Raw genomic sequence first — 20,632 nt, 5'->3', positions numbered from 1 at the left:
GATTTATGATTTGACACCAACTATAAAAAGAACTGCTCTTTTTTTTCTGATTTTGGTGGCTAATTCTAGATAAACGTAATTGCCTTTTAACATTAAACTATGGTAGGGATTTTTTTAGGTACTTTTACACTTCAGGATAAAACGTGACAAAGCTCTGGACTCAGGCCAACATTTTTCTGTTCTAGTTTCTTTTATTCCGTCAGTTATGGTGTTGAATGAGATTCTCAGTAAGGGGGAAATGAGGTGTCGCCGTACTTTTTGTTTGATTCATTGTGCGTCGCAGTTGGGCGTCTGAGGTCGGTAGCTTTGCTGAAGTGGTGGAGCTGGTTGATCTGGCTCTGAGCCCACACTGCATCGGTTCTGGGCCAGCATCGGCAGAGGAAGCAGAAAAGGAGGTTTGTTTTCCACAGGATCTCTGTGGTGCGCGCAAAACAATGCCTCTCCATTGATTCGCTTTGCGCTTGTGGTCACAGATTTTTCCCGATATACTTTTTTTTTTTGTCCCCTTCTTTTTTTTCTTCTCCTCATGGGGTGTTTCTTAAAGAGACAGTGCACACTAAGAAGCCGTTTCCAATTCTCCCCCTCTGGTGTTTGTGCCCCAAGTCTTTAGTGGGTGGAGTGTGTGTGTGTGCACTTTAAATGACTCATTTCAATGAATCAAATGTTTGTGAGAAGACTGAACTGAACTTTGCAGCTTAAAGATATGTTTAAATGTTTGTGGTCAGTAAGAGTTTTGTTTGCTTGTTTTGAAAGAATCAAGGCCAAAAAAGTAACAGCAGAGACATTTATTTCAAATAAATGATTTTGAACTTCCTATTCATCAAAGAATCCTGAAAAAATGTATCGTTTCCACAAACATATTAAGCAGCACAAGTGTTTTCAACATTGATAATAATAGAAATGGTTCTTTAGCAGTAAATCAACATATTATAATGATTTCTAAAAAATAATTTGACACTGAAGACTGGAGGAATAATGCTGAAACTTGAGCATTGCCATTACAGGAATATTTTTTTTTAAATTATTATTTTAATGTTGTTTTAAAGTCTTTTTGGCTCACCAAGCCTGTATTTATTTGATCCAAAGTACAGCAAAAATGGTAAAACTATGAAATATTTTTACTATTTAAAATAACTGTTTTCTATTTGAATATATTTTAAAATATGATTTATTTCTGTGATCAAAGCTAAATTTTCAGCATCATTACTCTAGTCTTCAGTATCATAGATCATTTAGAAATCATTCCAATATGCTGATTTGATGTTCAAGAACATTGTTTGTTTGTTTGTTTAATATTTACAGTGCGTTTTTCTAGAATTCTTTGATAAATGGAAAGATCCAAAGATCAGCATTTATGTAAAATAAAGAGCTTTTGTAACCTTATACACTATACCATTTAGCAAGGATCCTTTAAATTGATCAAAATACATTTTATAATGTTACAAAAGATTTCTATTTCAGATAAATGCTGCTCTTCTAAACTTTCTATTCATCAAATAAACCTGAAAAAAATTCTACTCAGCTGTTTTCAACATAATAATAATAATAATAATAATAATAATAAATGTTTTTTGATCAGCAAATCAGAATATTAGAGAGATTTCTGAAGGATCATGTGACTGGAGTAATGATGAGCTTTGAAATCACAGGAATAAATTACATTTTAAAATATATTTAAATAGAAAACAGGTTTTTTAAATAGTAAATAGCATTAAAAATGTTCAAAAACTTTTGACTGGTAGTATATTAAATGTTTTATTTTCATTTTAGTTATTTAATATATATTTAACATTATTCATTTAATCAAATAAATGCTTGATGAGCATAAGAGACTTAAAATATAAAAACTATTAAACATTTTATCAACCCCACTTTTAATCAGTAGTGATTGAGGGAACGCTACTTGCTAGAGGCTGTTTTTTTCTTCACTTCTGGCATCAGAGGAAAGTGAAGGTTTTGTGTGAAAGATCAAGGAATAATTAATTACTTTCAATGCTCAAGGCTTGATTCATTGGAGAAGTGGATATTAGATACGTAATCAATTTCGCTTGGTTTGTGTAAAAGCTTGCGGTCAAAATGTTTTATTAATGTATGTGATTAGTGATGCTTGCCAATATGTTGTGGTACATCACCAGTGAACCAGTTAACTATATTAATATTTTTTCATGACACAATCCAAATATACAAAAGAGAAACAAAATCAGAAACCCATATAATAGGGAGAAAAGGAGGGAGGATGATCGATTAAGTTAATTTTTGTTTTTACATGTTTTACAAAATGTTAAATTCATCAGTGACATCCACCTTATTTTTCCAGTAAGAGCGGGCGCAGCAATTTGTACGTTTTTATGAGCTCATTTTGCTGCTTGATATTGCAAACTGGTGTGTCTTACCATTTTATTTTAAGGTATTATCTTAATTATGAACACAGTAGTTTGTAGTGCAAACAGTTTTACCATTTACTGCATCTGTTATTCAAGTCTTGCGCATTCACAAAAAAGTGCTTACTTGCACGTTGTAAAATAAAGACTTTTAGACTTTCAGGAAGCACTTTTTAGGCAGTTCCTTTCTATTCTTAATTTAAGTTTCCAATCTGTTATATTATGTTACGTTTGAGATGTATTTGTATGTTTGAATTTGTCTAGGTTCTGGTTTCAGCCATGCCTTTGTGATTTGCTTTGAGTTTTCAATCCTTATCATTCTGAAAGTATATTGTTCTGTGTTATTTCTTAATAATGGAGGGGATTTACCAGGAACAGTATTCTCAGGGCATATTTCAATCATATAATTACATATTACATTTCTTGGTCTAATAATTTCATCCCTGTTGTTTTTATTACAATCATAAAATATGAGTATAATGGTGCTTATTTTCACCACAGTTACACATTAGACCAGGTTCTGTGGATGGAGAAATAATTGATTAATTTCAGTGCTTTAGACTTACTCATTTGTAAAGTGGATATTACACACACAATTAATTTCAGGTTTGTCTGTTTTACGTAAAAGCTTGTAATCAAAGTGTTAATCATACTAATATGCTGAAAGACATGTGACGTAGGTCAGGGCTCAAGTACACATGCTTTCGATGTCAATCCTTCAAATGATTTCTGGCGTTATGTGTGAATGCAAAATGGTGATCTGATTGATCTTTCTCTTTCTGTCTGTGTTTGTGTTCGTACAGCCAGCATGAATGAAGCAGAGGTGGACAATACTGGAGATGGTAAGTGTTGTCATGCTTGTTGACTCTCTTATCATGTGTTCAGCCCACCAAAAAAGATTCACCCCTTTACTGACATCATCAGCCCTCACAGTACTCCGCTGTGGTTTGCTGTAGTAGGCTGACGGATGGAGTTGGTGTTGTGGAACAGTTGGTGTCCCCTGCTGGCGGTCCCACTCAGATTACAAGTCTCTCATATAGTTTACCTTAAGATAACTTGATAAATCTTACTTTTTTGGGGTGAGCTGTAGGATGCAGATGGAGCATTTATTTTTACTCTTTTTTTATGTTTGATTATTTAGTTTATTGCTTTTAAGTTGTTTGTTGACAACATGAAATTAGTGACTTAAAGATGATCAATGTGAATAAACAGGATGTTAACAGGGATGTTTTGAATTATTTAATGCGGGACTGTCTTTTTTCCTCTGCAGTGTTCTCGTTTCCTGCTGTCCATAATGAGGAGAATCTGCTCGGAGTGAATAAGCCACTGCCCAAACAGTTATGGGAGGCCAAAAAGGTGAGTACATGAGGGCTAGGGGTGTTACTGTATCTGTAGTACTGAGACAACGATCAGCAATCTATAAGTAAAACTGACCAGGCAAAACAAACTGTAAGTCGTAGAGACTTGAAACTTGGAGGGATGGTTGTACTCAAACCCTCTACAACGTCACCAAGGCTTGCCCTAATCGGCCTGATGGGGGTGCTACAGCAATCAAAAGTACAAAATCGTTCCTAACTCGGCTTTGCATTTTTAAAAAAACCTACAATCAGAACCAAAGCACTGCAGAAACATTCTCTGGAGTGAATATCAATAATTATCAAAAAAAAAAGGGTAACTTTCAAACCTTCGTCGCAAAGAAATGCCAAAACCAACTAAAGGGGCAGGGCCGCTTTTACTAAAATGGCTATAACTTTTGAACGGAATGAGATATCGTTGCCAAACGTACAATGCATATGTAAGAGCTGAATCTGAGGTCACATGAAAAAAGTCATGGAGCTTGGCCACTTGGTGGCACTATAAGAGGGGAAAAAATATCAAAACGGCCATAAGTACACACCCGTTTGTCCTATCGACAAAAAAATTGGTATGCACAGTCTTGGTCCAAAGTGTCACAAGTGGCTATGAGGACATTTGCGTATCTCAAAAAACATGGCCACCATAGGCCAATGCATTTGAGCACCTTTTAGACTAGCTCAATGGAACTAATGGAACTAAAGGTCTTTGAGAAATTGCATTTTTCAAGGGCGTAAACTATTGTATATTGCACATATCATATGATATTCCGAACAACTTTGCCTGTAGAACCACTGCTGTCAATCAAATTGTTTTTAAATGATTTAGACAATGTAAAAAAAAAAACTACTTTTGCGAACTAGTCCTAGGTTTTTCGCTTAATCTGGAAAAAAACACTGCAGTTCAATTCTCTGGACTCTCTAGGTCAATAATTATCAAAATGTTAAAATGTACCCTTTGGGAAGTTATAACAGGGTCGTTTAGGAAAGGGGCCTGTCCAAAAATGTCTAAAATCCCATAAAGCCTAAACAAAAACTCAAAACTACACAAAACCTAGTGAGCACATGCGACAGGTAATCCTAAACAAGCATGCAAACTTTTAGGTAGATCGGACCAAAGCTGGTGCTATAAGAGTCATAAATGTTAAAAAAAACATCATATTTTTATGATAAATGACCAGGATTTGCCAAAAATGGTTTTATTAATCATTGATTTAGGTGGTTACAGGCATGTTAAATAAAATGTATGGATTCGTCCGTCTCACCCTGTATTTTGCATTTTTGAAAAACCCACTTTTGCAAAATAGTCCTAGGTTTTCGCCTGGTCAGAACCAAGCCACTGCAGGAACATTGTCTGGAGAGTGAATATCAATATTAATTAAAAAAAATTGAACTTTCGACCCTCCGTCACAAAGGGATGCCAAAACGTTCGAAAGGGGCAGGGCCGCTTCTACTAAAATGCCTATAACGAAATGAGATATCTTTGACAAACAACGCGTATGTAAGAGCTGAATCTGAGGTCACGTGAAAGAAGTTGCTTTAAAAAAAAAAACAAGTTGCATCTTTCTAAGTTGCTTCTCTTATAGTGCCACTGGTGAAAAAAAAACATAAAAATGGCCATAACTACGCACCCGTTTGTCATATCCACATGAAAATCAGTATGCAAGGTCTTGGTCCAAAGTGCCACAAGTTGCTATGAGGACAATTGCGTATCTCAAAAACATGGCCGCCATAGGCAGATGAACTTCAAACACCTATTAGACAAGCTTAACGGAGGTTGATCGGAACAAAATATTGCATGTTTTAAGGGCATAAACAATTGTATGGTGCACAGTTTTTCACACATATGCACGATATTCGCATCATACGATAGACCTCCTCTTTTCGAACAACTATGCCTCTAGAACCACTGCTGTCAATCAAACCGTTTGTTAAATGATTGAGACAATGTAATAAAACTACTTTTCTGCCCTACAAAGCAAAAAGACAGTAACTGCATTTTTGGTCAAAAATGAGTTATTATCATTTTCATGACATTCAAGGCATTCTTTGTTATGTGACAAAATATCTTATCTCAAATGTGTGTGATTTCGCGGCATCCTCACGGGACGGTTTTAACATTGGATAACAGGCTGGATGACAGGATAACTTTAAAGTCATTTTTCTCAGTTCTGCACTCGGCGTAGTTACTGCCTTTTTGCTTTGTAGGGCAGTTTTGCGAACTAGTGCTTGTTTTTTCATTCAATCTGGAAAATCACTGCAGTGCAATTCTCTGGACTCTCTAGGTCAATACTTATCAAAAAAAGAATGTATTTGCCCTTCAGGAAGCTGTTACATGGTTGTTTAGAAAAGGATAATGACCAGGATTTGCCACAAATGCTTTTTTTAATCATTGATTTAGGTGGTTACAGGCATGCTAAATAATATATAATGTCTATTTTCATATGTGCTTAAATGTCTTAAAGTGCTTGAACCCCGATAATCGCTGCTTGTAGCTATATTATGTGTTGTATTTGTAGTTACATTTATCAGTTCATTTTTACACAGAAATCTCACTGCTAATGCGTGTCACTAAACTCCCTACATTTTGCCTGTTTTGGTTAGTCTGTTCAATGCTTTGGTCTACTAAATTTGTCCCGTAAGTCAATATATTATGCCCCCATCAACTCATTTCCTAACTTTGATCTAGTCAAGTAGGTAACTTTGATCTAGTCGCGGAAGTAATAAGATTGAAAGTTGGCATTTAAAAGAATTTGCGATTGTTTTACTTCCCTATTGTAACGCGTATTCAAGTACAAAAGTACAAAAGCCCCCCAAAAATATGTAAGGTGGAATTTTATTGTCCGTCGGGAATTGATTGATCGTTGTTGTTTGTTAATTACTGTGATCATTTCATGTGAGTGACAGTTTGCTGGAGGGATTGTAACTTGAATACCTTATTACTCATCCCTCGCGTCAGCATCCACGTCATCAGAGAAGAGATGTCATTTGTAATTTATGTTTAACAGGGCAGGTGTTAAAAAAGGTGTTATTGATTATGAGTATTGAGTATGTTGCCATTTCGTCTCACTAGCTCCAGTACTAATTGATTGTCTGTAGATAGCAGGTCGCTAAATGTATCTCTATGGGTGTGGATGTTTAATACACATGTTGCCTGGTTGCAGGTGCAGTCTCTGTCCTCCCGGCCAAAGTCCTGTGAAGTGCCTGGAATCAAGTAAGTCAAGAGAAATGTGTGCGTGGGTGTTCATGTTTATTGGTTGCTACATATTTGCTGTACATTTAAAATGCTGAAATTGTCCATCTCTGTTTATCTGCAGTATATTTCCGTCTCCAGAGCAGAACACCGGTTTGTCTCACTACCAGGGCACGTTAAACACAGGCGGGTCTCTGCCTGACCTCAGTAACCTGCACTTCCCTTCCCCGCTGCCCACTCCGCTGGACCCCGACGAGGCTGGATATCCCAACTTGAGCGGAGGCAGCAGCACCGGCAACCTCCCCGCAGCCATGATGCATCTGGGCATTGGAAACTCACAAGGTCAGCGGGTTTACTATATAAGGCATAAACAGACACATTAATACTTGTACTGGTTTTCACACATGCGTAATCTCATTCATGCACCGTCCAAAGCTAAAAAGAGCTTTTGTTTGTGACCAAATCGTTATTCAAGGAGGCTCGTTTGCTGTTAAAGCATCTCCTGGCTTCAGAAGAGCCTGGCTGAACACTCCGGCCTTTGTTTGACGGCACACTGTAGGCTTACACTGTAGGCGCTTTCTGAGGAATGAATGCCATGTGTTTTCTAAAGGGCCACATCCATGCAGAAGACCACAGCTCTCCTCCTCTCTCTTCCCCCTCTTTTTAAATCCATCCGCCATCTGATCGCTCTCTTTGACTTGCATTCTCTTGAGCTTTATTCTTTCCACTCGCTCTCATGTCTGGGAACAGGGTGTGCTGGGATGTTTCTGCTGCCCGTTTCAGCTGTGCTGCTAGCTGATTGGCCGGTCCCCAGAGACACAGCCGACCTTTAACCCCTGAATTGGCTGCTCATAAACAGCTCTTTTCTCTCTCGCTCTCGCCGGTCCAGTAACCTGCAGACAATTGCTCAGTGTCTTTTCCGAGGAGTGGACATCAGGACAAGAGCCGGCCTGCACGCAGTGACTCATAAAGCCATTATTGGTTTATCTCGGTTTCATTAAGGTGGTTCAAGAAGTACTTTTGACCCCTGAAGCTGATTATGTCATGTTTGTTGTCCTCTTAGGGCTGTCATCCTCTCTAAGCAACCCTTCCATCCAGGCGTCCCTCACCAACTCTCAGCTGCACTCATCTCTCAGCAATCCATCAATCCACACGTCTCTGCGCCTCTCCTCGCTGTCCAACCCTTCTCCGACGGGCATGGCCAGTTCACCCAGGAGACGGCCGGCCCCCATTAGTCCCCTGACGCTTTCTCCAGGGGGCGATCAGAGGCGAAGCCTGAACAAGCAACTCTCCCCGACAATGTCGCCCTCCCTCTCTCCGATCACACAGGTGAGAAAGTGCTCATTAATCCAACATCTCATGTTCTCCAGTGGTATCTTTTCTCAATCTTCATACAGAACCTCAATTCTTGTAATAAACTAGTTACAGGGCTCCAGAGTGCATCTTATGTTGTTAGGCTTTTCAGGACTATTAAAAATTAATCATGAACTACCATTTTCTGCTGTGAATGCTAAAAGGCGAACACTTAAATGTGTCACTAGCGATTGAACCACACAGCACAAACCAATTATCTACACTGCATGAGTGAGTCTTTGGATGGCGCCCCACTGATCAGTTTTCGGATACTTTGTATCGAGATGCGTATCGGATCGGCATTATACTTTAGATGCCCAACCCTATTGGCCACACGTCACGTCCTTTATTTATTTATTGATTATTTATCGCCCAGCCCTACATGAGGGTGAGTAATTAATGACAGAATTTTCATTTTTGGGTGAACTATGCCTTTATGGTCATAGTTCAGATTAGGGCTGGGTAAAAAATATTGATTCTCCGATTTTAATCGATCTTCAGTTGAACGCAACGATATAATGCACGTGCTTCACGTAAGAGGATATGAATATTCACCTCTCGTCCTGAAGGTGTCACTAGTGTTCCTGCTGAGAGAGTTTTCTCAACCGCTGGTGATCTAATCACAGTGCAAAGGAGCTGCCTTAGATCAGAACAGAACATGTTGATCAGCTGCTTTTTTTGCAGAAAAATGATTAGGCTGTAGTTAAGAACTGTTAGTTTTATGGACAGTTAGAATGTTTTGTATACGCAGACAAGGGTTTTATGATGGGCCTGTTTTGAACGTTTTGAATTTAGAAAAATGTTTTATTTCTTAAACATGTTTGAAGTTCTTAATAGATTTCATTGTTGCACATTTACAGTCTTTTTATTTTTTACAGTAATGTGCATTTTGCAGTTTGTTTACATGGTGTACAATGGATGCACATATTTATGACTTCTTGTTACAGGGTTCATTTAAAATAAAAGTTGTTTAAAATAAACAACTGTGTGCACCCTATTATTAATGTAGATGTGTATTTCAGTAATAAACTTAAGTAGGAGAGTTTCAGTTACCAGCATTTGTATCAAAATATGGATCACATGTCTGCAAAACTAACATTTTAAATGAAATATTGATAGCGAATTGATATCGAATCGAATCGAATCGAAATCGAAATCGAATCGAATCCATAAAAATAAGAATCGAATCGAATTGCCAAATTGGTCACAATACCCAGCCCTAGTTCAGATGTCATTTTATGCTCGCTGTTGTGTCGTTTCATTCAAAAATACAATAAAACAAAAATACTGTGAAATATTATTATATTAAAAAAACATTTTATTGTTTGAAAGCATTGACAAAGCTAAATTTCAGCAGCCATTATTCCAGTTTTCAGTGTCAAATGATCTTTCAGAAATCATTCTAATATGCTGATTTTGTGCACAAGAAACATTTCTTATCAATGTTGAAAACAGTTGTGCTGCTTACAACCCTGTATTTCATTTGAAAGTATATGGTAACGATGTCCATGTCAAAATAAATGTACAAAAGTGATTTTATGTCCATAGAAAGCATATTAAATGTAAGTGTCTACTTTTAAGGTTTCAAATGTTTTTGGAGAATAAAATGTCAAAATTTGGTTGAAATAGTGTTACATTGCCATTCAGTGTAGCACAATATTTATGTAAACATTCAAACATCATGCTTATTCTGACTTGTACATATTAAAATATATAAAAGAATAAGGGGGCATATTAAATTTTATTGTGTTTTAAATTAGTAAAAAAAAATTGTACTGGCAAATGGGCCAAACGTAGGATAGTGGCAAATTTAAAAAATGTAGAATTACAACTTATTAGTATTTGGGGTTAGGGTAGTTAGGCTTTTAATATATCATCAATAGATTTTTTTGTAAATATGCCTGAGAAAATTTGTTACACTAAATGCAATTTTAGTGGGCGTCTTCTGTAAATTTAGGAAAAATGTATGATATTTATTTTTGCTCAGAAAAACAAAAACAAAAATTAAATTAAATTAAACAGAAAACTTTATAATATAAAAAACAACAACAACAATTTAAAGCAGTATTAAACTTATTGTTTTAATGCTTAAACCCTTTTTCATCTTTGATATATATATTTATATATTTTTTTCTTTTTCTCAAAATATAACGGTATATATCAATCTGTAATCTAATTGAAATGGGGATATTGTATAAACACCCAGCCCTGGTTATTAATTTTCAAGCTCTTTTCCTGATCATAATTACCTGTCATTTTGCTAAAATGCATAAAAAGAGAAAGTGGTCCATATGACTTGTGTACTGTCTTCTAAAATCATACATCATTTAAAATCCATCAAAAATGTATTTGTTTACTTATTTATTTTATAATGTGGCAGCTGGTTTATTGCTCATTTTGCCAAGAACAGAGAGTTCTGAATCATATCGTAGCCAAGCTCTCTGACAAAATGAATTTATAACTTTCCTGTTCTCTTCAGGGGGTTGCCTTGGACACCAGCAGCTTGCCGATGGAGCCGCCTCCTCCCTACCCCCTTTACCAGCAAACCCAGCAGCCCCTGCAGCAGCAACCTCCCCCCCAGTCCCATCCATCTATTCAACAGAGCTCCCAGCATCCAGGGGTGCAGCAACGACAAACAGGTGGCCAACAGCAGCAACAACAGCAACAACAGCACCAACAACAGCAACAACAGCACCAGCCTGTGTCCCCACTGCAGAACGTCCAGCTAGATTTCAATTGCAGTGCTGTGAGTTTCCATTGCAACATTAGTAGAAACAGTGATCTGAGAGGAAACTATTGTTCAGTGGTTGGTTACTCTTGGCAGAGCAGGAGAACACTAAATCTTGTTTCTGTTTGCAGCACAACAGCATGGGAGCATTTTTTAACGATCCCTTTATGGAGCAGCACTTTTCTGGACGTCAGTCCAAGTGTTCATCCTATCAGGTAAAGATATACACGATCCTGTGGTTGATCATGTTTTGTCCTATAAACACCGTAACAAATCTTTTATGTGTGTTTAAACAGCAGGATCAATATAATATGTTGGAGAATGTCATGAGCTCTATGGCAGGAGGATTTGACCCTTCCTCCAACCTCTACTGCTCCCAGGCTGCCCTCATGGGCTTGGGCGGCAGTCATGGCAATTTGCAAGACCACCTTCAGATGAGACCCAACATGCTCTACTCTAACTGTGGAGGAGGAGTGCCCAACATCATCCTTACAGGTGCGGATGATCAGACAGCGGGTCGTTGTGAGTCACCATGAGAATTTACTCTCTTAGGTTTTCATCCTCATGCCCTGCTTTCAAAGCACAAACTCTCATTCTTAAAGGACTCACCCCGTTGTCATTCAAGATGTCTTTCTTTCTTCAGTCGTGAAGAAATTATGTTTTTTGAGGGAAAACATTTCAGGAATTATCTCCATATAGTGGACTTCTATGGTGCCCATGAATTTGAACTTCCAAAATACAACTCTAAATGATCCCAGCTGAGGAATAAGGGTCTTATCTAGCGAAACGTCATTTTCTGAGAAAATGAGATGGGAGTTTTTCGACATACTTTAACTGTCTTGAACAGGACTGCACAGAGTACATATGCGCATGGAAGAGCTAGACATAATGGTTTGAGGTTTAAAAGTATATAATATATTTTTTTTTTTTTAGAAAATGACAGATCTCTTTGCTAGATAAGACTATTATTCCTTGGCTGGGATTGTTTAGAGCCATTTGAAGCTGCATTTAAACAGCATTTTGGAAGTTCAAGCTCGCAGGCAGCATCGAAGTCCACTATATGGGCGTCATTCCTGAAATGTTTTCCTCAAACATCATTTCTTTACGACTGAAGAAAGAAAAGGCATGAACATCTTGGATGACAACGGGGTGATTACATTATTTTACATTTTTGCTCTGGAAGTGAACTACTCCTTTAAAATGAGTTTCATTCATGTTACCCATGTTATGTGACTGCCAATAAAATGTAAATGGCAATAACAAGGAAATGTCACATTCAAAACATGTGCTAGTTGATTTTCACCTAGTCACCAGCTGCCAAATTATTATGCAAGTGACATAGAAATAGGATGTTCTGGAAAAATAAAGATTCTTAGAAAGTGCTTTTAGATAACTGGTATCAAGTCATCTTAGGTAAATAATGAACCTACTTAATGAGTTTTTTTCTGCATTATTAAGCAAGTCACAGTTCTCATGCAATATGGGCAGATAGAAAGATCTTTCTGAAGATGAGAAGCATGAAATAGTGCAACGTCTTGCGAAAGGCATTAAAACAACTCACTTTGCAAAAACTAAATAGAGATTATTGAGCTTTCAAAAGATTTGTGAGTGATTTAGAGCATGGAAGAGCTTATTAAAGGGAAGTTTTGATCAAACAAATTCATTTTATTATAAAGGCAGCTATAAAAAGGCACTGTTGAGCAGCAAACAGATATTTGAAGCTGCTGGTGTCTCTCTATGCAGGTTGACAGTTGTGCATAAAGCTGTTTCAGCCACCTCTAACTCACAAAGCTCCTGCTTTTCATCTTCAGAAAGATCTTTCTTCCTTCCTATATTGCATGATAATTGTGACTCGGTTAACTCTTTTCCTGCCAAACACAGAAGGTGAGGAAGATGCAGAAATGAACAATCACTTACGTATGCAGATGCATATGCAAAATGATGCGATTATCAACAATAAACAGCATATACATGAAAACTGCCTAATGTTACAGAGTCAAATGTCGATCAAGGAAGTGGTTCAGGAAGGACTGTGCAAGCTTTGGGGTGCTAATGGAAGCGATCTTTTGCATCTTTGCTTTGATCATCGTACTGATTATGATCCAGATGTAATATTTGATAATAATGTGATTTTTCTCAGCTTTTTGCTCAAAATGTTACTCTTTTATGAAACTTAACTACATTAAAATGTTAATAAAAAAATGCTTGAAGCTAGAATAAAACAATTTTTTGTTGAAAAGTAGAGGCTGGCAGTGGCTGGCTGGCTGCAGAACAGCCTCTTTAAGTAGTTCACCATTTACCTAAGAAGACCTGGCAAAATCCTATTCAAACCTGTCTGAGATTGATACCAGTTATGTATATGAGAAACAAAAACACTTTCTACAAAATAAAATCTGAATATTTATTTTGCTGAAATCTTGCTGATATGTCAATTATTATAAGATATTCTATTTTAATATATTTTAAAATGTTCTTTATTCCTGTGATGGCAAAACTGAATTTTCAGCAGCAGAATTAAAAAAAAATGTATCACATGATGCTTCAGAAATCATTCTAATATTTTGATTTGATGCACAAAAAAAATGTAATTGAAATTAACATTTTTTCATTGATCATGTTCTGCAGTAATGTTAATATAAATCATAAAAATGTTGCATTTTATGTGTGCAACAGCTTGTCACTGGCAGTATTTTCAACTATAGGTTTTGTTGTTGCCACTACAGTAAACATACTTTAACCATGTGTAAAAAATATATATAATATAATAAGTTGCAATTAAATGTTAAAATGCATTTCAAATATAAAGTTAAGGGGGTATAATTACATATTTTACTCTTAGTGGCTTAATAAATGTAATAATTGAAAAGTTAACTTTAAAAGTATTGTTTCGGTATGGTAATCGATGATACTGGCCTTAAAAGTATTGGTATCGTATCGAAAACAAAAAAAGTCCATCACTAATGGTGCCCCCCCAATAGTCCAAAATATGCATATAACGATGTGGATTTTTTAAATAACGTAAATCTTTCATGGATTTTCTGCTACGTATTTCAGTAAGAGACATAATTTACATTATATTAAGCCATACAAGTCTTAATACTCAGCGGTCCCTTTAAGATAGTATGTGAAGTTAAAAATAGCAAAAACGGAGTCTCAGTATCGCTATATTTCATACGTTCCATTTTGCAGAACATAACAATGCATCTTATGTAAATGCCCCAGAAGAAACTCATCCAAACCAGATAGATTATATAGGGATTCCTTGAAGGAGTAGTTCACCCAAAATTCTGTCATTAATTACTCGCCCTCATGTTGTTCCAAACCCTGTAAGACCTATGTTCATCTTCAGAACACAAATGAAGATATTTTTTGATGAAATTCGAGAGCTGCTGACACATTCAAGTCCCAGAAAGGTAGTAAGTGACATAGTTAAAATAGTCCATGTGACATCTGTGGTTCAACCGTAAGATACAAGAATACTTTTTGTGTGCAAAGAAAACAAAAATAACGACTTTATTTAACAATTGCTTCTCTTCTTTGTCAGTCGTCTTCTTCAGTCCTCCTCTCTGTTGAAATCTTCAGACATGTTTATGAAGAATGTTTTGTACAGCGTGTGTTCTGCTTGTAAACAAGGCGCAGTGCATCCAGGTCCTACAGCAGAATGTGTTGTGGTACTCTTTATTAACGCCCATCAAAGACTGACACGGAAGAGAAGAAAATGTTGAATAAAGTCATTATTTTTGTTTTCTTTGCGCACTCAAAGTAGCTTTCTAAAATTAAGGTTAAACCACTTCTTTCACATTGACTCTTTTAACAATGTCCTTTACTACATTTATGGACCTTGAAAGTGAAATCTCTTGGATTTCACCAAAAATATCCTAATTTCTGATCAGAAGATGAACTTATAGAGATGGTCTTATGGTTTTGGAGCTACATGAGGGTGAGTAATTAATAACAGAATTTTCATTTCTGGGTGAACTATCCCTTTAAAGGAGTAGTTCACTTTCGGAACAAAAATGTACAGATAATGTACTCACCCCCTTGTCATCCAAGATGTTCATGTCTTTCTTTCTTCAGTCGTAAGAAAATTATGTTTTGTGAGTAAAACATTTCAGGATTTCTCTCCATATAATGGACTTCTATGGTGCCCCCGAGTTTGAACTTTCAAAATGCAGCTTCAAAGGGCTCTAAACGATCACAGCCGAGGAAAGAAGGGTCTTATCTAGCAAAACGATGGGTTATTTTCAAAAAAATTATATTTAATTTGTATACTTTTAAATCTCAAATGTCTAGCTCGTCAAATCGAGCATTTGAGATTAAAAAGTATACAAGTTGTAAATGTTTTTAGGAAACAACCGATCGTTTCGCTAGATAAGACCCTTCTTCATTGGCTGGGATCATTTAAGCCTCGTTCAGAGTGTCAACCCAAATCCAATTTTTATGCAAATCCGATTGAAATCCGATCATATTTAGGTAGTCTGAACAGCAACGAACTACATGAAATCCGATTTGGTCAAAACCGTTTCGAGCTACATTCCTATGTGGTTAGGAATCCTATTCAAATCGGATTCCTGGAAATACTTTTCAGTCTGACCGGTCGGATGGGATTTGGTGAAGCTTTTTCACGTTTTCATGCCACGTAAAACGTAAACACATCAGATGTTTTTTATGTGGAAAACATCATAAACGTCTTAGCAGAAACAAGCTTGCGAACTGCAAGTCAAACGGGAAAAGACAACATACGGCTAGTATACGCACCTCTTCATTCCAGCTTCTTGCCACTGCTTTAGAAGACGAATATAATCTAGCGCACCGGCAAACTGTATCGCTGTTATTGTCGATTTTAGCGTTGGCATTACAACGCAACGGCATTGCCATAGAAACCAACGCATATTCCATAAAACGCAAGAGTGCTTATTTACACACACATCGGATTTGAACAAATGCGATACGACTGTGTGGACGGTCAGTTATTCAAATCCGATTCTATCCAGATATGGACAAAATCGGATTTGGGCTGACAGTCTCAGCGAGGCTGCATTGAAACTGCATTTTGGAAGTTCAAACTCGGGGGCACCATAGAAGTCCATTATATGGAGAGAAATCCTGAAATGTTTTCCTCAAAAAACACCATTTCTTCACGACTGAAGAAAGAAAGACATGAACATGTTGGATGACAAGGGGGTGAGTACATTATCTGTAAATTTTTGTTCTGAAAGTGAACTACTCCTTTAAGACCAAACAGTTGACTAGTCATTCAGGTGACCTACTGAAGACAAAAAATACCAAATTTTGCCCATCGCTTTTTCCACATGTCCTGTACTCACAATCCTGTTGTGTTTCATTCTCCCTCTTAGACGACTCCAATCCCAGCCTGTCTAAGGACATCAGCAGTGTGTTATCTGCAGTGCCAGAGTGTTTGGACTCAGAGGGAGTTTTTCCACTGGAGGATGAACTACGTATTGAGCCGCTCAGTTTGGATGGACTGAGCATGCTCAGTGACCCCGACATGGTCCTCCCTGACCCCTCGGTAGAGGACAGCTTTCGCAGCGACAGACTTTAAAGAGCCACATCATGCATGTATACACACCATGTCCATGAACGTGACGACTAAAGCACAGAACCTATAGCACTCAGATTTCTAAAAACATATAAAACTTTACATTTTCCTAAACAAAGCGCATGCATAAACACTACAGCGAAACACCACGCTCGCATGAGTCACCCAGACGCCGTCTCTCAGTGGCCGCCATTGCTCAGCATGCTCCATCTGCCTCCCAAGACACCGTTCATCACTCAACAGATGTGTGGACGCTTCACACGTGCTTTGACCTGTAAAGACAATGAAACAAACAAACATGCTTGAACCCGCCGTGTATCTACTGCTTGTGCCGAGTGACAATCAAAAACACCGAAGCCATAGCAATGCCAAACCGATGGCTGGATCGGGCTGTTGCATTGCTGGTCTATTTCAAAGCCATGCAACCAAAACAGAATGAATGTGCTTGTTTTACACATCGCTTTTGGATGTTATCAAAAGGGTTACACCAGCTTTCAATGACATTTCGATAGCAGCAAAAAGATGGGACGGTCCTGAACGGTGCGAAGACGACAAATATGACGTGTTATGGAACAGAAGGAGTCGACAGCCGGCCTAATACCAGCCCATATTGATGCACCAAATGCTGTGATACGAGACACCAGCAGGATGGGTTGAGCCTTTCCCCCTCGCCTCGCCTCGCCTCGCCACGCCACGCCACCCGAACTCTATTTTAGTACCGAGACCAGAACATATTCGGTGGCTACTGAGCACACACATCTAAACTAACCAAGTTTCTGGTGTCACTGCCTGAAGTTTAGAGCATGCGCTAAGCTAACCGCATGAAAATGATCGCTTCGCGCTCCAGGCTGTGAAACCTCAGTCCGTCCTTCAGAATGTGGCCAGTCCCTCTTCTTCAAATGATTGCGAATTCAATGAATTACACCTCTCCTCCTGCACAGTCACGTACTATAAAGAGAGGAGGAGTGTGGATGATGTGTATAGAGCATTATTTTGCATATTTTTTGTATAAAAAGAAAAAAACGATAAAAGAGAGCTTTGCCACATATATATGCCTCACAATTTTCTGTCTGACTAGAATGTATTTTTGAAACAGAAAAAGGGCAAACTGTTTACAAAGATAAAGTTTAAGAACTACGAATTGTGAGTAGGCGCTGAAATTTTTACGATTTTGGTATAAATCGAAACAATTTGAAAAACCTTTGTATCTCGCTGATGTTGATCCAGTCCATAGTTAGCGAGTAGAAGCTTTGGCTATGCAGAACTTTAGCACAGGACTGTCTCAGACGGCTGGAACAATCTAGACCATAAAGAGGAACTATTTTACTTGTATATTTACTATATCTTTGTGCTTATTTCAGATTTTATACAGACTTGTAATGCGGCTTCGAATATGTCAGTTGTATTTGTATTTGTTAATCTGTTTATGTTCTCTCCCTTTGAACTTCTGTTGTGGACGTCTTCTTTCGTGAACGTTTGTTGTGATGGTATTTCTCACCGTTGTTCAGCATGGGCCCTCTCTCTGCAGCTCTGATCCTTACGAGGGTTTTTTTTAATACAAAAAAATTTAAAACGTCTTTTAAAAGGTGTGATTTGTGGACGTGGGACACATGTATCATTGTTATTGCTGATGTTGAAGTTTGCACTGATCTGAACAAAATCGAAAAGCAGTTTTATTTTGCAGGCATTTGCTTGTGCTGTTTTTGAGGGCTTTTGCCTTCTCGGCATGTTATGCATGAGGACTTTTGAAATGCAGTATATTTTGTGAATGACGAGATTGAAATGACCAAATATTTTGAGATGAAGAAAGAGGTCTAAATATAGCTCAGGAATGTTTTTTTTTTTTTTTTTTTGTCACCATATCGTGGTTTTATGCCCATCTCTTGCCTCTCGACTGCCAGATCCGGGCAAAACGTTCTCAGATTCTGAGATCTAGAGATTCAGAAATCCAAAACACATTCGTCTGTCTGTGGTGTTGTCTGTGTAGCTTTCTATTCCACTTCCAGAGGTTGGTAATAGAAAGCAATAGCAACGTTATCTGTGTGCCATGTCCACAATTATGTTTCGTTTTGTTTTTGCTTTGTATTTTTGCATTCATCCAGGTCATTATAAAGTTTTAAGTTCAAAACCATCTTGTTGGTCAAATCACTCAAGGAGCTTTTACTAAATTCTTCCTCTTTTTGTTGTGCATCCTTCATTGTGGTCCAAGTAGGCAACAAGACACGAGCTGAGATTAAAGGTGTGGTGACATTAGCGAAATTTCATGGGTAAAGGTCTGTAGTCAGTGGTGTAGAGATGTATGAAGCATTGAAGTCACTTTCAAATCAAGTCAGTGTGGCGGATCTGTGTGACCGACTTGAACCCACTGTGAAATCTACAAGAGAAAACATTAGCTGAAAATTCCCAATTGTGTAGATTCCTATTGAAAAGACTGGATTTAGCCCATGAAAATTGGCGAACATTGTATATGTGACTGCACCTTTATAAACCTCTATATTTAAGCTTTGATAAATCTGGTTCCCAATATACAAAAGGCAAAACAGCATTTAGCTTTCACCCCAGTTGTTTTGTATGGGTGACGCAGACAAGCACTGTGCTGTTGAGCATGTTTTGCTGCATTCTGTCTCTTTATATAACTAACATCTTTCTATCGTCTCTCATTCTGTCCTCTCCTTAGTTAACTTTGAAGTTTCTCATGAATATTAACAGTGGCATCACATGTTAAGAGATGAAACAGTCTTCAGTGTGGGTTTCATTGGGTCTGATGGTTTGTTTCGGCCTCAGATGAAACAAGAGTCTGTTCCCATCATTCGTTCTCTATCTCTGGGAGGAGTTTTTGTCTTCTTCTGCCTTATTCTTGCTATTGACCACTTGCTGTCCCTCTGAGTGTACTGTGATACTTTCATTTTTTTAATTTTCCTTTTCCAGGCCCTGTGCTCTAATTGCAAAAAAGGTGTTTATTGGCTTTTTTTAATGTAGTCTTCAATAACAAGATATTAGTTATGTTTCTTCTGTTTATAGAAGGAATTTTTCTTTTAATGTTTTTGTTGTCTTTTTGTCACCTTCTAAAAGAAATGTACAGTTATATTATTTAAAAAAAATATTTTCTTGTCCACTAGTGTTACTTCCTTTTTTTGTAATATGCCATATTAAAATCTTTCTTTTTCTGATATTACAGATTTACTAAACCAGAGGTTTTCAATCTCAAACCTGAGGACCCACAGCAGCGCATATTTAACACACTCGACAGAGATCATCCTTGAGAGACATACGAAATGCGCAGTGCTGTGAGTCCCTAGAATCTAGATTGAAAATCTCTGTATTACACCACAAGGCGTTTGGTTTGTGAAGTATGTTATAGTGCTTTTCTTTGATTTAATATAAACAAATAAAAACTCTTTACTGGCTCAGACATCTGCTGTGGGTTTTCTTTATGTGACAACTCTTCAACATTTTCTCTTCACTTGATGTATTTTTCTGCTAAACCACTAGATGGAGGCAGTGAGACAGTTGTGACGTTTAAAAGATACAGACTCAAAGACTTGAAAGATAGTTCATTTTGCAAATAATAATAATCAGATAAATAATTTAAAAAAGCACACTATGTAAATATAAGTAGGAACCCCTGACCTTTATAACAAAAAAAGTTAGTTCACCTATAAATTTAAATTCTGCTATATTCACTCAAGCTGTTCCAAACCTGTTGTCATATATGTCCACAAAAGAAGACATTTTGAAAAGTGTGTGTGTGTGTGTGTGTGTGTGTGTGTGTGTGTGTGTGTGTGTGTGTGTGTGTGTGTGTGTGTGTGTGTGTGTGTGTGTGTGTGTGTGTGTGTATATATATGTGACCCCGGACCACAAAACCAGTCTCAAGTCGCTGGGGTATATTTGTAGCAATAGCCAAAAATACATTGTATGGGTCAAAATTATTGATTTTTATTTTATGCCAAAAATCATTAGGAAATTAAGTAAAGATCATGTTACATTAAGATTTTTTTTGTAAAATTCCTACTGTAAATATATCAAAATGTAATTTTTTATTAGTAATATGCATTAAGAACTTAA

At 37.3% G+C, this 20,632-nt stretch overlaps 1 protein-coding gene across 5 annotated transcripts in view; it reads left to right on the top strand.

Moving 5' to 3' along the window:
* crtc3 (CREB regulated transcription coactivator 3) overlaps positions 1-19,977 on the top strand; it is a 63,987-nt gene extending 44,010 nt beyond the window's left edge. For 3 of the 5 annotated variants that reach the window (XM_073835941.1, XM_073835943.1, XM_073835940.1), the window contains 9 exons: positions 3,185-3,223; positions 3,652-3,737; positions 6,898-6,947; positions 7,051-7,268; positions 7,990-8,255; positions 10,759-11,025; positions 11,139-11,222; positions 11,304-11,529; positions 16,365-19,977. In XM_073835941.1, the coding sequence (XP_073692042.1) occupies positions 3,185-3,223; positions 3,652-3,737; positions 6,898-6,947; positions 7,051-7,268; positions 7,990-8,255; positions 10,759-11,025; positions 11,139-11,222; positions 11,304-11,529; positions 16,365-16,570 (1,442 nt within the window). In that variant the 3' untranslated portion in view covers positions 16,571-19,977. The remainder of the gene's footprint in view (positions 1-3,184; positions 3,224-3,651; positions 3,738-6,897; positions 6,948-7,050; positions 7,269-7,989; positions 8,256-10,758; positions 11,026-11,138; positions 11,223-11,303; positions 11,530-16,364) is intronic. The other 2 variants (XM_073835944.1, XM_073835942.1) reach the window with 1 other exon arrangement.
* Positions 19,978-20,632: the final 655 nt, after the last annotated feature.

Source organism: Garra rufa, chromosome 3 (assembly GCF_049309525.1).
Source record: "Garra rufa chromosome 3, GarRuf1.0, whole genome shotgun sequence".
In the NCBI taxonomy this organism is placed as follows: Eukaryota; Metazoa; Chordata; class Actinopteri; order Cypriniformes; family Cyprinidae; genus Garra; species Garra rufa.
This window is presented reverse-complemented; position numbering and strand designations above follow the sequence as displayed.